Source organism: Talpa occidentalis, unplaced genomic scaffold, assembly GCF_014898055.3.
Source record: "Talpa occidentalis isolate TD23 unplaced genomic scaffold, MPIMG_talOcc4v2.1 talOcc4.8, whole genome shotgun sequence".
Classification (NCBI taxonomy): domain Eukaryota; kingdom Metazoa; phylum Chordata; class Mammalia; order Eulipotyphla; family Talpidae; genus Talpa; species Talpa occidentalis.
Genome location: NW_023605194.1, coordinates 92857559 through 92875295, shown reverse-complemented (window position 1 = coordinate 92875295; position 17737 = coordinate 92857559). Strand labels below are relative to the sequence as shown.

Here is a 17737-nt window from a genome sequence, read left to right as displayed (position 1 = left end):
TTTTCTGTGCTGAAGTGGATTGGGGGCTGGCAGAAGCCCCAACCCCAATTCTGCCTCTTCTCCCAGGGTAGCTCTGCCAGGGCACTGACTTTCTCCATCATCTCACACACCACCTTTCCTCTGACCTGTGCAGGTGTCAGCGGCAACTGGATTGAGATCGCCTACGGCACGAGCTCAGGAGCAGTGCGCGTGATTGTGCAGCATCCGGAGACAGTGGGGTCAGGCCCCCAGCTGTTCCAGACGTTCACTGTACACCGGAGCCCCGTTACGAAAATCATGCTGTCGGAGAAGCACCTTGTGTCAGGTGAGCAATGGGTCGGTGCTGGTGAGAGTCTGCCGTGTGAGAAACCCAGCCAGGGGTGTTTTTAAGACCCCTGAAAGCAGTTTTTATGTGAGAAAAACATTAAACTTCTAGTAGCAAGGAATGATTTAATAACAGGAATGTTATGATTGTCTTCTAAAGTGTTGGTTTTGCTGGCTATAGTATACATGCATTTAGGAGGTATCACCTTTTACTCTTTATTCTAATTTGTTCTTATGTCATACTTTATCTCAAAATACCATAATCCTGTTTAATTTCTCGGCTAGAGAGCTTTTCCATGTTAGAGAACTTTCCAAATACGAATATTAATTTGGTTGCCTTAAGGTTTAATATTTTTAAGATTTGATGTTTGAGCCCCTTCTAAGAATATTAAATATTAGAATTGTGTAGATTTGAAATAAACATTTTTATGAGTTTGTTGTTCCTTGGAGTCATGTAAGATTTAAAATTTAGGTATTAACTGGATTCTTAACTAGATACACATTTTCAAGCTTAATAAGCACAACAAAGTAAAATGGTCACTAGGTAAGATTCCATTAATGAGATTCATCGTATGTGACAAATGATTTCAGAAAGACTGAAAAATGAACTAGGAGTCAGGTATATCCATAGAGCTTGCTTTTAAAAGCAGTCTTCCATTAAATCTTTTGCAGGTCATTTCTTTTCTGATTTTTTTTTAACGTTTTATCAGGTTTGTTTATATGAAGAGTCCCAATAGTAAAGAGTGATATTTTTTTACTATTCTCCATCTAAGTATCAAATGGAGCCAAAATATCTTGTCCATGAGTGGTATTAGAATGGGTTGATATGTCCTAATTGAAAGTCTAAATGTTTCTGAGGATAATTATGCATTCTGAAACCATGTCTTAAGCCTTCATACTCAACTAATGCTTGCCTTATCGAGGAGTGCTTCACTCTCAATAGCTGCTTCCTCTTCTTTTGCCCAGTTACTAAGTATTGGATTGCTTCAGGTTTTTCCTAGCTTCTCTGTTCTTTCCCTGCTGACCTGTGTGACTCTCAGACTCCCTCCACCTGTGCGCAGCCGGAGTTCCAAACTTGTACATCCAACATATGCAGCTGCTTGTATGTTTCATAGCCTCTCAGAATTAACCTGGGTAATATGGTGCACTGGATTTCTCTCTCAAGCCATCTTAGTATATGTCATCACCAGCTCTTTTATTCACGCTGAAGTGTGTAGGCATCCCATCACCTGCAACTGGCCCTTTCTCACTCCCACACAGCTGCAGTCAGTCAGTCCTTTTAGCTTAGCGTCAGCATAGGTCATAGCTCTGATGACTTCACTTTGTGTGCATTCATTCTTGCCAGCCTGGTGAATCTCATTTTTCCCCTAGATTCCTGGATGTCCCAGTCCATTCCTGATCTTGCCTCTCTACAGTACATATTCCAAACTGCAATCAGAAATATCTTAAAAATGCAAATTAGATTTCAATTCCAAGTCTTCTCTCTTCATGCCACATTTCTTACTGCCTTTGACACTAACAATGACTTTTCCATTTCTTAAAAATGCCTCAGAAATTGTGCATTAGTTCTTGGTTTGAAATGTTTTGCCTCTAGTTTTTCAAATATTTCCTCAGTGAAACTTCTGGTTGGTTACCCAAACCTCTAGTTAATTTCTATCAGTGTCTCTATTTGCTTTTTTTATAGACTATCACTTGATTTATGTCTCCCTCTTCTAGAATATAAGTGCTACAGTAGCAGAAACTTTCTACTATAAACTGCCACTGAGTGAATGTGTAAAATGAAGTAATTATCCAGTGAGAAAGTAACTATGTTATGTGGTTATTGTGATACTTAAATGACAGAGCTTAAAAATTCTTGCTGGTAGTTGCTATTATTTTAATGGTCATTTTATTGTAGGATGTGATGTCAGAGAACTACTTAGTAAAATTTGCACTTTAACATCAAGAGCAATAACCAGTTTAACCAGAACACTGGAGCATTTTATGTTAATTCAGTTTTTACTCTGCCACCTAGTGGGTATCAACATGTCTGAAATGACATCCTGTTTCCTTAATGTTAGTGTTCATGTCTTAAATACTTAATTTCCTGGTTTTGCTATTCATCTTATTTCCCATGAAGCTGATGAACCAGCCTAGCACTGTCTGTCCTCTTTTCAATCAGAGAACTATGTTCTGAGAATTTTGCTATACAAGTATACTTTATATCCTTAGTATTTGTCAGGATTAACTTCAGAAGTAGTATTGATGAGTTCATAGTTTATTATGATTTTGGGAAATAGCAATAAATGGCAAATTACATTTTTTATTAAGGCATGCCGTAAGCGTACAGTTCTTTCAATATGATTATCATTTTTTGGTCTGAAGATACTGCATTAGAAAAGACAAACAACAGATAAGTAAGTAGTCTAAGGACATGTCTCGGTATATACCCAGTTAATATTCCAAACATGACAATTAAATTGAATTTAAATCATATGCCAAAATTTGCTCAAACTCATAATTTATCAGTGCTAGCACCAAATTTTGATTTTCCTGAATGTAACTGAGGGAGCAACAATAGCACCTGATCTAAGTGGTTTAATATTTGAGTAGCAGAAGTGGTTGGGAAAAATAAACTTGGCAACCTGTTCACTGTAGTTTAGTCACAGAAGAGGATAATATTCAGCCTACAGGTTACATTATAAGGATTCATAGATTTACCTTCATACCTGATATTTGCAGTAAGGTAAACCATATTCAGGTCTCATTTTTACTGGTTATCATTTTCAGATAAATGTCATTTGCCACTCAGACTGGGCTATGCTCTGTTTAAAATGGATCATACTGAAAAGTTTGCAAAACTGACTTTGCCCGTGCTCTGATGGTCTATATTCAACAACTCCTGTTCTTTCTGCCCTAGTCTGTGCAGATAATAATCATGTCCGCACATGGACAGTGACACGGTTCCGAGGAATGATCTCTACTCAGCCAGGCTCTACCCCTCTAGCGTCATTCAAGATACTCTCTCTGGAGGAGACAGAAAGTCACGGAAGCTATTCCTCTGGAAATGACATTGGTAAGTTAACTTGGGGGCATTTACAGATGTTGGCACTTCTGCGTTGCTCACAGTAGCTAGTGGAATTATAAAAAGTTTTTTCATTTTCACTCTGAAACTCATTTAAAGCAAATTCAGCATTTTCATCTTAAAGGCGGGAATGCTGCTAACATTTCAAAATGTTCATGAGCACTGTTTTTATAATTAACAGCACACATTGGAAATTTGAGTTTACTGCTAATCTAAAAATGAAATTTGTAGTAGCTGGCTGGTGCTCATTTAGTATCTGTGGGGAGCAATGTAGCATGTTTCCCTGAACACGCTTGTGTGTCAGCACAGGGTAGGTGTGTGGGAGCTGACTGTGCGGCATCATATTCAGGTACATGTGGAGACTCTCCTCTCACCCAGATTGTTTTCCTCAAGAGCATTTGAATAGCTGTGCTGTGTATACATTGAGTATTGTATATCACTGTACTTTCAATAGTTCTGTAGGACCTGTTGGTTAACTGATGTACCTTTCTGATTTGTGTAAGCAGTGCTATCATTTCTAAGGGAGACAAGTATATCAGAATTTTTTTTTTTACACGGAACCATTAACTTTACGTCCAACCAGAGTATGCTCCCATAATAAAGATTCTAGTTATTTATAAGCTTACGGCCTAGCATGAATGAATGTTTACGAAATGCTGTCACTGTCAGTGTGTGAAATCTGAAACCGCAGTGAACTGCAACATAGTACATGAGACTAAAAAGGAAACAGCTGTGTTTCCATAGTGTGCACAAGTACCAGATGAAGGAAGTACCCAGAGGAGCTAGCGCCAGACTGTTGGGGTACAGCACCCCGACTTAAGTGGGGATAACATCTACCCCTAACATTGATGAAAACCAGTGTTCCAATGGAACACTTTATAGAGACCTTAATGTTTGAACTGAGACGAAGGACAGGTTGGAATTTGGTGGGCATGGAAAGCTCTAGAACATTACTCACAGGTAAGATAACATGGCAAAGGAAGAGAATCATGCTAGTTTGGGAAAAGTTATGTCGAGAAGATCCTCAATTACTGGCTTGTAGTGTGGAAGAAAATATTTAAAAGGGGGCAATGAGATTTCATTCCTCTGTAGTTTTGTTTTAAAAAAACTTTAATTTTTTTAAAAACATGTCTATTAAAATTTATTTCTTGACATTTTCTGTCCTAGGGCCTTTTGGAGAGAGAGATGATCAACAGGTGTTTATCCAGAAAGTTGTTCCCATCACTAACAAGCTGTTTGTACGACTTTCCTCCACGGGGAAAAGGTAACAAAACACTTAACTGTACACATATTCCTATTTCAGAAGTTGTAATTACTCAATACATTTTCATAACAAAAATAAGTATTTGATCACATCAGTTTGTCTGATAGGACAGAAGAGGTAGAGTAGCAGCAAAGAGAGAGAGGCACAAAGACATACATGGGAGGAGTTAAGGATAAAGCTCTAGCAAGCGCCTTCTTGTCTCTAGGAGAGGGATAGCATGGAGAGGTGGTAGGGAAATAGCGAGGAGAAACAGATCAAGGCAGGGGGGAGAGATACATGTGTTTTAAAGATAGAGCACTAGAGGGCCTCCTCAGGCGGCGCAGCGGTTGAGCGCTGGGCTGCGAAGCTGCCTGCAGCCTCTGCAGCGCCGGTTCGAGTCCTGGCCACCGGCAAAGGTCCCACCTGGCATGTAGACCTCTCCTGCCGCCTGCTGCTCTGCTCCTCCCCCTCCCCTCCCCCTCCCCTCCTCTCCTCCCCTCTCCTCCTCCTCCCCCTCCCCTCTCCCCTCCCCTCCCCTCCCTCCCCTCCCCCTCCCCTCCCTCCCCTCCCCCTCCCCTCCCCCCCGTGAATTCCCTCACCCCCCCCCCCCCCCCCCGTGCTTCTGACCGTACCCAGTGCTTAAATAAATAAATCTTTAAAAAAAAAAAAAAAGCGATAGGGAAGAGAGTGAAAATAAGATGAGAGACTGGGGAAGAATCAGGCAGCGGGGTTGGAGTTAGGGGGAAAGAGTAGAGACAGGGAACGAGATCAGAGACGGAGTGAGCACAGGAGGGGACAGACACAGCAAGAAAATAAGAGCGGAGATGGAGCCAGAGACAGTAGTGGAGACGGGGAAAGCAAGAGACAGACCGAGGGAAAGAGCAGAGACACTGGAGTGGAGAGAGACGGCAAGGCAAGAGGGAGATAAGGAGACAGAGACTACAGAAGCAGAGATGGAAAGTGAGAGACAGTGGAGAAAGCGAGGACAGGAGACTATGCGGCGAGGGAGTGGAGACAGGGAGAGAGCAGGCAGACACTGGAGGGGGCCAATGAAGCAGATAGGGAGAATCAGAAAGAGCAGAGAGCACGAAAAAGTAGACACAGAGGGAGTGAAGACAGCGAGAGATGGACTCCAGAGAGTGAGGGGAGAGACAGCGAGAAGACAGTGGAGGGCAAGAGATGAGAGACAGACTAGAGTGGTGAGAGGGAGTGGAGACAGTGAGAAAATGAGACAGCAAGAGGGAGAGATGAAAGGGGAGAGAGGGGACAGCAGGAGTGGAGACAGCGAGATACAGACAGGAGAGAGGAAGAGAACGAGAAAATGAGACACAGGGAGAGAGACGAGAGTACAGAGCACGAGCGCGGGAGGAGACAGAGAATCAGCAGAGACAGAGAGAGGTGGGACAGGAGACAAGCAGAGACTAGAGTGGAGGGCGAGAGACGACGGTGAGAGAGACAGGAGAGTGGAGAGACAAGAGGGAACAGAAGAGACAGGCGCACAGTGAGAAAATGAGAAGAGACAGCGACACAGGAGAGGGGACGGAGAGAGAGCACGAGACAGCTGGAGTGGAGAGACAGACCGAGAGACCACGAGAAAATGAGAAGAGTTGGAGAGAGGGGACAGGAGATTAGGGGGCGAGGGAGAATGGAGAGACAGCGAGAGGGAGAGATGGGGGCAGACAGCTGAGAGCGGAGAGCGAGTGGGAGGAGACAGTGGAGGGACGGGGCATGGAGACGGGGAGAGAGCGGAGACTAGAGCCATACGAGGAGACATTAGAGGAAAGACAGATCAGAAAGCAGAGACAGACAGGAGAGCAGAGTCCGTAGAGTGGAGAGAACGGGAGGAGACAAGGAGAAAATGAGGGAGGGAGCGGAGGCAGAGACAGTGGGAGTGGAGACAGTGAGACTGAGACAAGGAGAAGATGTGAGCAGAGACAGCAAGAGGGAGAGAAGAGACAGAGACTGAAACCCAGAGGGATCAGTGAGCGCAGACAGAGTAGAGAATCAGCGAGCAAACGCGAGCAGAGACGGAGGGAGACAGAAGTGAGAGGAGAGAGGGGATGAGCCGAGACAGCGGAGTCGGGGAGACGAGAGTGAGAGACAGCAGAGACGGCGGGCGTGGAGACAGCGAGTGGAGAGACAGCGAGAGACACAGTGAGAAACAGACAGACGGCGACAGAGAATGAGAGACAGGCAAGAGGGAGCGGCAGTGGTGAGAAGACCAGAGCGAGAGTGAGAAAATGAGACACGGGAGAGAGTTGGGAGAGCGGAGAGGCAGTGACGGAGACAGCACGAAAGTGAGAGCTGAGACAGCGAGAGGGAGAGGCAGAGACAGACTAGAGTGGGGAGAGCGCGGGAGGAGACAGTGAGACCGAGACGAGATGAGACGCCGGGAGAAAATGAGAGGAGAGAGGACACGGGAGCGTGGAGAGGAGACAGCAGAGACGGGACAGGAGACAGAGTGTGGCGCAGACAGAGGGCAAGAGACGAGAGGGAGAGACAAACAACGGAGTCAGGGGTGGGGCAGGAGACAGAGGAAGAGCAGAGACACTGGAGTGGAGACAGCAAGAGACATAAAGTGAGAAAATGGGACAGAGAGACCGGGAGAGAGACCAGGAGGGAGAGCAGAGACAGACTGGAAGGAGAGACACGGACAAGAGTGGAGAGAGCGAGAACATGAGAGCAGAGAAGGAGAGGTGAGTGGAGAGAGCGGGAGGAGACAGACAGTGAGACCAAGAAAAGGAGACAGAGGGAAAATGAGAGGAGAGACGGTGGACAGAGGGGACAGGAGACCTGGGGGCAAGGGAGTGGAGACAGATCGGAGATGGGGGCAGACAGCGAGTGGGAGGAGATGGGGGTGGCGGGGCAGCGGCAGCGGGAATGGGGAGAGAGCGGAGAGACATGAGAGGAGAGACAGACTGGAGGGGAGGACGAGAGTGAGACAGTGGAGAGAGGGGACAGCGAGAGACACAGACAGGAGAGCAGAGGTGGAGAGAACGAGAAAATGAGGAGGGAGGGAGTGGAGGCAGAGACAGCAAGAGGGACAGAGAAGAGGAGACAGACAGGCAGTGAAACCCAGATGGAGCGAGATCAGTGAGAGCAGAGATGGAGAGACAGAGAGGGGATGAGCGGGGACAGACCGGAGAGTGGAGAGACAGCAGAGCCGGTGAGAAAGGAGACAGAGACGGTGACAAGAGAGGAAAAGACGAGACAAGGACAGCAGGAGAGGCAGAAACTGATGGGGAGAGCCCATGAGAGTGGGAGGAGACAAAGAATTAGGGCAGCGAGAGTGGAGACAGACGAGAGTGGAGGGCAAGAGACGGGCAAGCAAGAGACACACAGAGAATACGAGACAGACAAGAGGGAGCGGCCACGGTGAGAACACGGGAGCAGAGACACCAAGAGACAGTAGAGAGACAGTGAGAAAATGAGAGCCGAGACCGTGGGCGTGGAGGGCGGGACACAGCGGAGACTGAGAGACACAGGGAGTGGAGACAGTGAGAGATGGGAGAGCAGGGAGACTCGAGGAGGCAGCGGGAGTGGAGACAGATGGCAAGAGGGAGATAAGGAGACAGAAAATGAGCGGAGAGACGCGGAGACCGAGAGACACAGACAGGAGAGCGGAGACAGCCGGACTGGAGTGGGGAGAGCGCGGGAGGAGACAGTGAGACCGAGACCCAGCGAGAAAATGAGGAGAGACGCAGGGGACAGGAGAGGGAGGCAGCGGAGTCGGAGGAGCAAGAGGGAGAGATCGCACGAGCGGGAGGAGACAGCAGAGGCGGACGGAGATGGAGGCAGAGCCTGGAGGCAGACAGCGAGAGGGAGGGAAACAGGCTAGAGTGGAGAAGCAGGAGGGGACAGCAGAGAGGCGAGAGTGGAGGGCAAGAGATGAGAGGGCGAGATGGACAGCCGAGTCGGGCTGGGGCAGGAGAGAGAGGAAGAGCAGAGACAGCGGAGAGATGGCAAGGAGAGAAGATCTGAGAGGAGGGAGGGAGAGCGGAGAGAGCAGGAGACAGAGGGAAGCGGAGAGACAGCAAGAGGGGGATGAGACAGACAGGAGAGCGGAGGTTGAGAGACAGACTGGAGAGCAAATGAGACAGTAGAGACAGCGGAGATGGGAAGGGAGACAGACCGAGACACAGCGGGAAAGTGAGAGCGGAGACAGCCACACAGCAGGGGAGACAGCGAGAGCAGAGATAGCAAGAAGGAGTGAGACAGCAAGAGGGAGGGAGAGGAAGAGCAGAGATAGGGAGAGCGAGCGAGAGACTAGAGACAGCGAGAGCAAGAAAATGAGCTCAGACACCGGAGACAGGGAGACAGTGAGAGCAGAGACTTTCTCTAAAGGAAAGCACAAGATCCACTCGGAAGACCTCAGTGAAGTGGAGGAGTACTTTGCACGATAAAATAGTCCCAAATAGTGGTCAGAAAAGTCCTTACAGAGGTAAGAGAGGAATGTTAGGGCAAAGTGAGAATTTTAAGAAAGAGAAATGTTAGAAAATACCAAATAGAAACTAGAGAGTTGAACACAGTATCTGAAGTGAAAAATAGACGGATGCTCAGGAGCAGACCCGGGGAGTGGGAGACAGGTCTGCAAACTTGAAAACAGGGCAGTGACCCTCACCAGGTCAGCAGCAGGAGGGAAAAAAAAAAAAAAAAAAGGATGGAGAGAGTAGTTTCAGGGCTTGTGGGACAGTAGCAAGGTGAGCGACATTCACACCGCAGACGTCCCAAGAGGAGGGAGAAAGCAGAAAACTTACAGCGGAAACTTCCCTCAAGTGGGAAGGGAGACACATTCACATCCAGAAAAGCAGAGAATTGCAGAAAGGTGATAAATGAATTGTCAAAAGTTAAAGACAGGCAGAAAATCTGAAAAGCAGCAAGAAAAACGGTACTTACGGAGCCCGTGCGGGACACTCAGCAGCCACCTTGCAGACTGAAAAAAAGCTCAGTGCGTTACTCTGGGGAAAAATGGATAGTCACATGCAGATGAAATTTAGACCACTCTATTTTACATCACACACAAAATGAACTGAGAGCATACTAGTGCCTTTATTATAAAGCCTGAAGTCATAATTGATGATTAGACATTGAGCTTTTTAATATTTCTCTTTAAAAACACAAGTTTTTTTGCCTGCCAAACAAGTGAAGAGGAAAGTTCCTATTAGTTACCAACACTGCTGTTTTAAATAATTTCTCAGCTACCTTTAATAAATAGAATATGTTCCCTTTCCATCCTATTTCTTTGCACACACAGTCTTTAGCAGTGATTTTTAGGTCCTAGACTCACATTTCAACAAAATGCTTTAGGAACATGTAAAATAGTTTGAGACCCAATGATTATCTTGAGAATGTTGTCACCAGTTTAATGTTGTGGGCATATTTGGTGAAGAAGCTGCCAAATATTTAGTAAGATGGCTGTGACATGTAGTAGCTCAGATCCTTGTGTAGTTCTAGTGTCTTCCCTCCTCTCATTATTCAAATAGTAGCAGTGTGTTATCACACCAGTTTCTGCGTAGCACAGTTTTTATAAATGTTAAGTGTAATTCTACAGGAAGAGGTGGAGTTGTAGAATTACTTTGAAGTTGTAGATAAGAAATGAGCCTCTTAGGAAGCAAGACTGTTTAAATACAGTTCAGGTTCTTAAATACTGAGAATAGAAATGAATGAAAGGGTTTTATTGAACGTGTGCAAGAAAACCTTAAAATCTTTAAAGGAGTAATATAAGGGCTAGCCCAAACTTTGCATCCATTTGCAGATACTATTGAAAGCAGATGTAGTCCACTACCTTAACAGCAGTAAGAACAATTATGTGATCAGCTTGACAAAAAGTTCAATCCTACTTATGATTTTTAAAATTAAATGACATTCTCAGTCTGATGAATGTGTACAAAAATGATTTCAAGCTTCATCATACCCAGGGGTGATGTGTATGCCTTGTTCCTCAGTGTCAGAGCAGGACGCCTCTGGGTGCAGGCAGGCATGACTCCCCCGCAGTCCCAGCCATGCAGCTCACACTAATGTGGTGACTCTGCAAATACTAATTGTAAGATGTTTACAACTCTAATATCTTTTGCAGAATCTGTGAGATCCAGGCAGTCGATTGTACTACAATATCCTCATTCACAGTGAGAGAATGTGAGGGATCCAGTAGGATGGGCTCAAGGCCAAGGCGCTACTTGTTCACGGGCCATACGAACGGCAGCATTCAGATGTGGGACCTGACCACGGCCATGGATATGGTTAACAAAAGTGAAGACAAGGGTAGGTTCATAGGGAAAGTTGTTTGTCACAGGGTAAGCTGTTGGCGTGTGTGTTTATAATGAGGATTTGTTTTCTAAGATGTAGGTGGCCCCACTGAAGAAGAGCTACTCAAATTACTGGATCAGTGTGACCTGAGTACCTCTCGCTGTGCTACCCCTAACATCAGTCCTGCAACCTCCGTGGTTCAGCATAGCCGTCTTCGCGAATCAAATTCCAGGTAGGCTAAAGAATTGAGTATTGTATCATAAGTGGAATTGGTTGCTTTTAGGAAAATTGGCTGAGGTACTATAATTGTTCTTGAAAGTCATCATTCAGAGCACAGTATGCTGATGTTAACCTTCTAAATTTTTCTTTATGGTCAGGAATTCAAAGAAAGCTAGAAAAATCAGTGTCACCTTGTATAGCATATGGAGCTTTTGTTCAAAGTGAGAACATTATCTTGTTACTACAGTGACAAAGTATGTCTTTCTGGTTGTTCCATTAAAATTTCATAACCTGAACTAAGGACCAAATACTAAATTAAAGTTTTCCCATAAGGATATGCTGTTCTTCATTTACATAATTTGCTCCCAAGTCTTTTCTATTGGTAGTTTAATAAGATTATTTAGGGGCTTATAATTTTTAAAAATTGTATTTCAGCCTTCAGCTCCAGCACCATGAAACCATCCATGAAGCAGCTACTTACGGCTCCATGAGGCCTTACAGAGAGAGTCCATTGTTAGCGAGAGCGAGGAGGACTGAGAGCTTCCACAGCTATAGGGACTTTCAGACGATTAATTTGAACAGAAATTTAGAGAGAGCCGTCCCTGAAAATGGTAACTTTGGCCCAGTACAAGCTGAAGTGAAACGGGCAACAGGGGAATGTAATGTGTCTGAGAGAAAGTCTCCAGGAACAGAAGTAAAAGGTTTGAGAGAAACAGATAGTGGATTTCTTGAAGCACATAAAATAGCTGAGGGTTTTCTAGAATCCAAGAAAAGGCCCTCAGAAGAAGAAAGTGAAAATAAAGTTGAGTTAAGAAAGAAAGGAGGATTCGAAGGAGGAGTATTCCTTGGAAGAAAGAAAGGGCCCTACCTGGCGTCCTCACCTAGTACTTCTGATGGAGGGACTGACTCACCCGGTACTGCATCTCCGTCTCCGACGAAGACCACGCCCTCTCCCAGGCATAAGAAGAGTGATTCTTCAGGTCAAGAGTATAGCTTATAAAAACTCCCCAAAAGTGTACTGCATTGCAATACATGAGCTTTTACACCGAAACTTTACAAATCACAATTGGACTTTATTTCATATCTTTTTAACAAAATTACCTCGAATAAGGAGATGTATCTTTTGAACCTTTGGAAAAATTTTTTAGTTTTACAAGTACACTTACCAGATCAATTTGTAAAGCAAGAGTCCAATTTCATTGCTTAGCTACTCAGCTATTCATTGTAGATTTTGGAAGCGTAATACCATGTCTTAAGATGATGCCCATTTAGATGAGCTTCACCTTACAGTCTGGGACCAGCAGACTGCATTCCTACTCTTGATTATGCCTGAGACTTGTCTTGCAATGTTACCTTAACTGAATCACAAAATTCTCTTTGGAACTTAGCTCCCAACCCTTATTGTGATTGCAAAGAGTTTACCAGATGAGGTGCTATGTTTGTGAAAAAATATAATTCAGAAACACTATTAATGTTGAGTATCACGTGACACTGTAGAAGTCAGTCCTTAGGAATTTTTTTTTGTTTTTTAATTGTGGTCATTTTCTGATTCTTGTTGTTGGAGTTCTTAAATCTTAGTGTTACCAGTAAAAATCACCAATATTGATCATAAGAGTCCATTTAAACTTTTAAAAATTGGGTCAATTTCAACAGATTAACTAATCAAGGACAAAGCTTTGAGTTTGGGGAAGGGTTGCTAGTCTACCATATTTTAGGAGTCACCAGATGTCTTTCCCAGTGTTACTCGAAATACTTATATTGGAATGTGACCATTTTGTTAAACTTATGAGACTGAAGGACTGAATTTTTGGTTAAAGGTTTTGACTGCTGTAAAAGTTAAATTTTTAATATTTTGCGTTGTATTACAAAGTTTTTTGTACTTTTTCCATTGGAATGATTTTCAAGTTTCTGCAAAATAGGTAATTGTAAATTTAGAGCATTAAGCATTTATTGGTGAATAATGTATATAAATATTCCCATTCCAAAAAATAATTGAGTGAAGTTGAAATAAATTCTTTAAAGTTTACTATATTGCCAGTGGATTTGTTACCAGCCCGAACTGGTTCATTTTACTCAGAAAGCTAAAGACTGAACCACAAGGAATTTCTGCAGAGAGTATTTGATTCCAGGTAGTGGAGGCAGTTGCAAGGTAGACACAAACAATAGCCCCTTTTTAGATGGGGGAGGGGCAGATAGTTGTTACTAAAAGTGATTGGGCTGTAATTGGGTTGTTTCTTGGGTTGTCTACAGAGGGCTTTAGAGAGCTTAGGACCATGTGGGGGTCTCACCACTGAAAGGGCATTCCGTCTGCCTTTTCTTTGAAAGCTCAATTTGAATTCCTGAAAACAGTTTGGATATGCCTCAAATACGACTTTCTGGTCAAGGCTTCAGTAATAGCAATTGTAGAGAAACCATCTTACTGAATTTATGCAAGAATTGCCAACCAAAATGAGCCTGTGGAAGGGAGAGCTAAGCAGTGTGGAGGCACACACCTTTAACTGAGAGAAAAAGGGTGAAGGAGCTGGGGTTCACCCAGCAGGCCAGGTCTGAAGAAGAGAGTGAGTTAGAAAAGAGTGTGTTTCCCCGCCTTGGGACTGACAGCTCATGAATATCTCACCGGCAGCATTTAGACAATGTAGACAGCACACTCTTGGGTCTGGACAAGAGTGATGTTTGCAGCGCCAAAACACCAGCCAACTATCCTCTCCTCCAGTGTACACATACCACTGGTTGGACCCATCTGGGGGCTCCCTACCTCAATTCATCCAGCTCCAAGATCAGGTGTCAGGACCTCCCGATTAGGTAGATGACAAGGGCCAATAGCTGAACTAGGAAAGGACAAAAGTAACCACAGTGCCATCTGCTGGAGAAGTAGTGGAAATTAATTTCCTGCTACAGTTTCTAAAGCAGTAAAATGGGCTGACAATAAAATACAGTACACATGGCACCTTCGGACCTCAAGTGACTAGGTCATCACAGGGAGAACAACTCCCCAAAACCCAACCAAGATGACATGGAAGATTATCTTCCTGCCATGATAAATGCAAAGAAATGGAAGAAACATGGGAGAATCACACACACACACACAAAAAGGTCAGAAAAACAAATGATATGAGGAGGTTAAAAAGGTAGAAATTGAAGTTATAAGAAAATAGATGTAAGGATGTAAGAAGATAAACAGATCAGCTGAAATTCTAGAGAAAGCTATGGAGTAGAACAGGCCAAATGGAGGATCCAGTCAGTGACCTTGAAGAGAATGCACAAAGGATCTGGCTGAAGATGACAAATATCAAAGATAAGGGGGAAAAAAACAGGAATACTTCAAAAATTAACATTTCGGGTAGTTACTCCCATTAGGAAAAGCAAGAAGGATAATGGGTGTTTAGGAAGGGGCAAAGAACTTATTCAAAGAAGTAATATAGCTCTAAAGTTGTAGAAATTAAATATGTAAGTCCATGAAATTAAAAACACCTGATTACCTAAATGTAATAAGACCTACACCAAGATAAAATTCAAGAGAAAGAACAATGAAAGTGGCTAAGGAAAACAAAGGTGAACTATAAAAGTATTCCCTTCAGGTTTACATCACTTTTGGGAGAAACCCCCATAAGAAGGGAGAAAATAGAAGGACATTTAAGACAAAAACTCAGCAAAGAATACCATATCCTGCAAGAGTCTCCTTTAGATAGAGAGAATAAAGACCTTCCTAGACATACAGAAACTAAAGGAGTTTGCCAAACTAGACACCACCACATCCCATCCATCCCATTTCTTTGCATTTATCATGTAGTGGGGAGGGCCCCACTACAGGAAATGTTGAAAGGAGCTCTGTTATCTAAATCAGAATTAAAAAAATCCTATTGTTCAATTTTTTTTGTATGTAAGAAAACTAGAGACAAAGTGGCACAGTCAAATCCTCATATCATTAATTACCCTAAATATAAATGGAACTGAACTCAAAAGACAGAGTGGTTGGCTGGATTAGAAAACAAAACCCAACTATGTGCTGTCTTTAGGATACCCATCTAAAGATAAAAATAGGCTCAAAGTAAATGACTGGAAGACAATTTTACAAGCAAATGGGGATCCAAAAACAGAAAGGTCTGTTTTAACTGATGAAATTATGGCTGTTCCTTTCAGCTAAAAAAAAAAAAAAAAAAAAAAAAAGGTAACAAGGGACAGATGAAGATGAATATATTAGGAAGACATATATGCCATATTTATATATAAAATGAAGAACTATCAAGACATATAAAGCAACTGTCAACAACAAAACAGCCATTAGCAGCAACACATCAGGACTAGGGGACTTCCAACGATCCCCTCATCGATGGGCAGATCAACCAGACAGATTAGGAAATAACCCTAAGTGAAGAAATCGACCACATGGCCTAAAGATATTTAGAGGGCCCTGTACCCTACAATTCTACTACACATTCTTCTGGAGTTTCTGGAGTGCGCATCTTCTGTTCTTTAGAATATACCACATATTGGATCACAGAAGTGTCAGTAAATTCAAATCACATCAAGTGTATTCTCTGACCACAATTGAAGGAGACGACTCCAATATGTGGCAGTTGAACAACATACTACTGAAAGATTGTTGGATTAATGAGGACACCAAATAATTTTAAAAATACCTAAAGATAAACTAAAATGAAGATACAGCTATCAGATCTTATGAGAATCTCAATAGTACACTAAGAGTGAAGTATGTAGCAATACAGTCAATATCAAGAAACAAAAGTTCAGATTTAGTCTTAAGGAAAAGAACAAGACCAAAAGCCAGTAGAAGGAATGTAATAAGAAATTAACAGCCGAAATAGAAATCAAAAAGGTAGTACAAAAGACCAATGAAACCAAAACCAAGTTCTTTGAAAAAAGACAAAACTTTATAGATAGACTCAAAGAAAGTGGAAAGAAACAGAATCAGAAACAAGAGTAATTACAATAGACACCCCAAATGCAGAGGATAAGATACTACTATGAATAACTATATACCAATAAAGTGGATATAATCTGGGAAATGAACAAATTCTTAGAGGTAAACAACCTTCTGAGACTGAATCAGGAAATAGGAAACAGACCAATTATAAGCAAGGAAATTCAGCTAGCAAGTTGCTCAAACAAAAGTCCAGAACAGATAGTTTTTCACCTTTGAGTTCTACCAAACTATTTTTAATTATTAATATATATTTTACATCATTGTTCATTTTTGTGCAATGTATGTTTTCTCCTTTTAGGTGCAGTCCCTGTAAATTTCCCACCCCCAATTCACCCATGCACCATCACCATAGTCCCTTGTGCTCTTCCCTTCTCTGTTTTGATGCCTCTCCTCCTCCTGCAGAATGTTTACCAATCTTTTAACGACAAATACCTCCACTCATCTAACTCTTCCAAAAATTGAGGAAGAGGGGGTGAATAAGCACATTTTGAGGCCAATATTGCTCTGCTATCAAAAGCAGACAAGGATATCTCAAAAAGGAAGTAGACCAATATCTTTGATGGGCATAGATTCAAAAGTACTCAAAATCAGAAACTGAATACAACAATACATTAAAAGGATCATACATGTTGACCAAGTGGAATTTATTCCAGGGTTGTAAGGACAATTTATATCTGAAAATAAGTCCATGTAATACACATCAACAAAAGGAAAGACACAAGTCATCTGATGTTATCAAGGGATGCAAAGATGGCATTTAGCGAAATGCAACATCCATTTATGATAAAATCCTTCAAATAATGGGGATAGGAGGAATATACCTCAGTATAATAGTATAGACCAACCCCACAGTTAATGTTATACTCAATGTTAAGAAATGAAAAGCTTTTTCTCTTAAAAGAAACACAAAACAAGGATATCTACTTACACTAATCAACATAGCATTGGAAGTCCTAGCTAGAGCAATTAGGCAAGAGAAACATATAAGCAAAACTATCACTTTGCAGATGATATAGTCTACATAGAAAACCCAAAGGACTCCACTAAACTATTAGAAACAAACTAGTAAACAAACTAGTAGAAATAAACTAGGCAGGCTACAAAAGCCAATTCACAAAAAAACATTTTTAAGGAGTTTGCCAAGATGGTGGTGGAGTGAAAATACTGGTCTGGCCTCCTCCACATACAGCTACAATACAGCACAACAAAGCCAAAATGGCCTCTTGAGGGGAAAATGGATCACTACAGCACACACCAGGAGCTACCGTGCGGTGGAAAGGTGCAGGGAAAACTTTCAGTGAATGGTGTTTATCATTCAATATAACTTCCAGGGGCCTCCTCGGTGGCGCAGCGGGTTGAGTGCAGAGCTGTAAAGCTGTCCGCAGCCTCTGCAGCACTGGTTCGATTCCCGGCCAGCCAGGGAGATTCCCACATGGCAAGGCAGACCTCTCCTGTCTTCCTTGCTGCTCCCCTCAGAAGTATATTTCGATCCTTCTGCCTGTTCTGCTCCCTCCTGTCTCTGGTGAATTCTCTCACCATCTCGCGCCTCTGGCCTGTACCCAAGAGCCCCTACAGTTGTTTGACATGGTAACATGCCAATATCAGAGACTCTCAAGAGCTAGCACTGAATTAGATAAAGAGGCAGAAGAGTTGACACCCAAAACAGAGGATGAGTGTTGCAGAGTTGAAGGAGTGGGTGATGCAAGGATCACTGACT

General features: G+C 43.1%; 1 protein-coding gene across 2 annotated transcripts in view; it reads left to right on the top strand.

The window, feature by feature from the left end:
* Positions 1-13099, top strand: part of KCTD3 (potassium channel tetramerization domain containing 3) — a 37556-nt gene extending 24457 nt beyond the window's left edge. Inside the window, exons 13-18 of one of the 2 annotated variants that reach the window (XM_037495641.2) lie at positions 134-304; positions 3203-3358; positions 4535-4631; positions 10687-10871; positions 10956-11088; positions 11511-13099. In XM_037495641.2, coding sequence (XP_037351538.1) covers positions 134-304; positions 3203-3358; positions 4535-4631; positions 10687-10871; positions 10956-11088; positions 11511-12075 — 1307 coding nt within the window. In that variant the 3' untranslated portion in view covers positions 12076-13099. Of the gene's footprint in view, positions 1-133; positions 305-3202; positions 3359-4534; positions 4632-10686; positions 10872-10949; positions 11089-11510 lie in introns of both variants that reach the window. The other variant, XM_037495640.2, reaches the window with a different exon arrangement.
* Positions 13100-17737: the final 4638 nt, after the last annotated feature.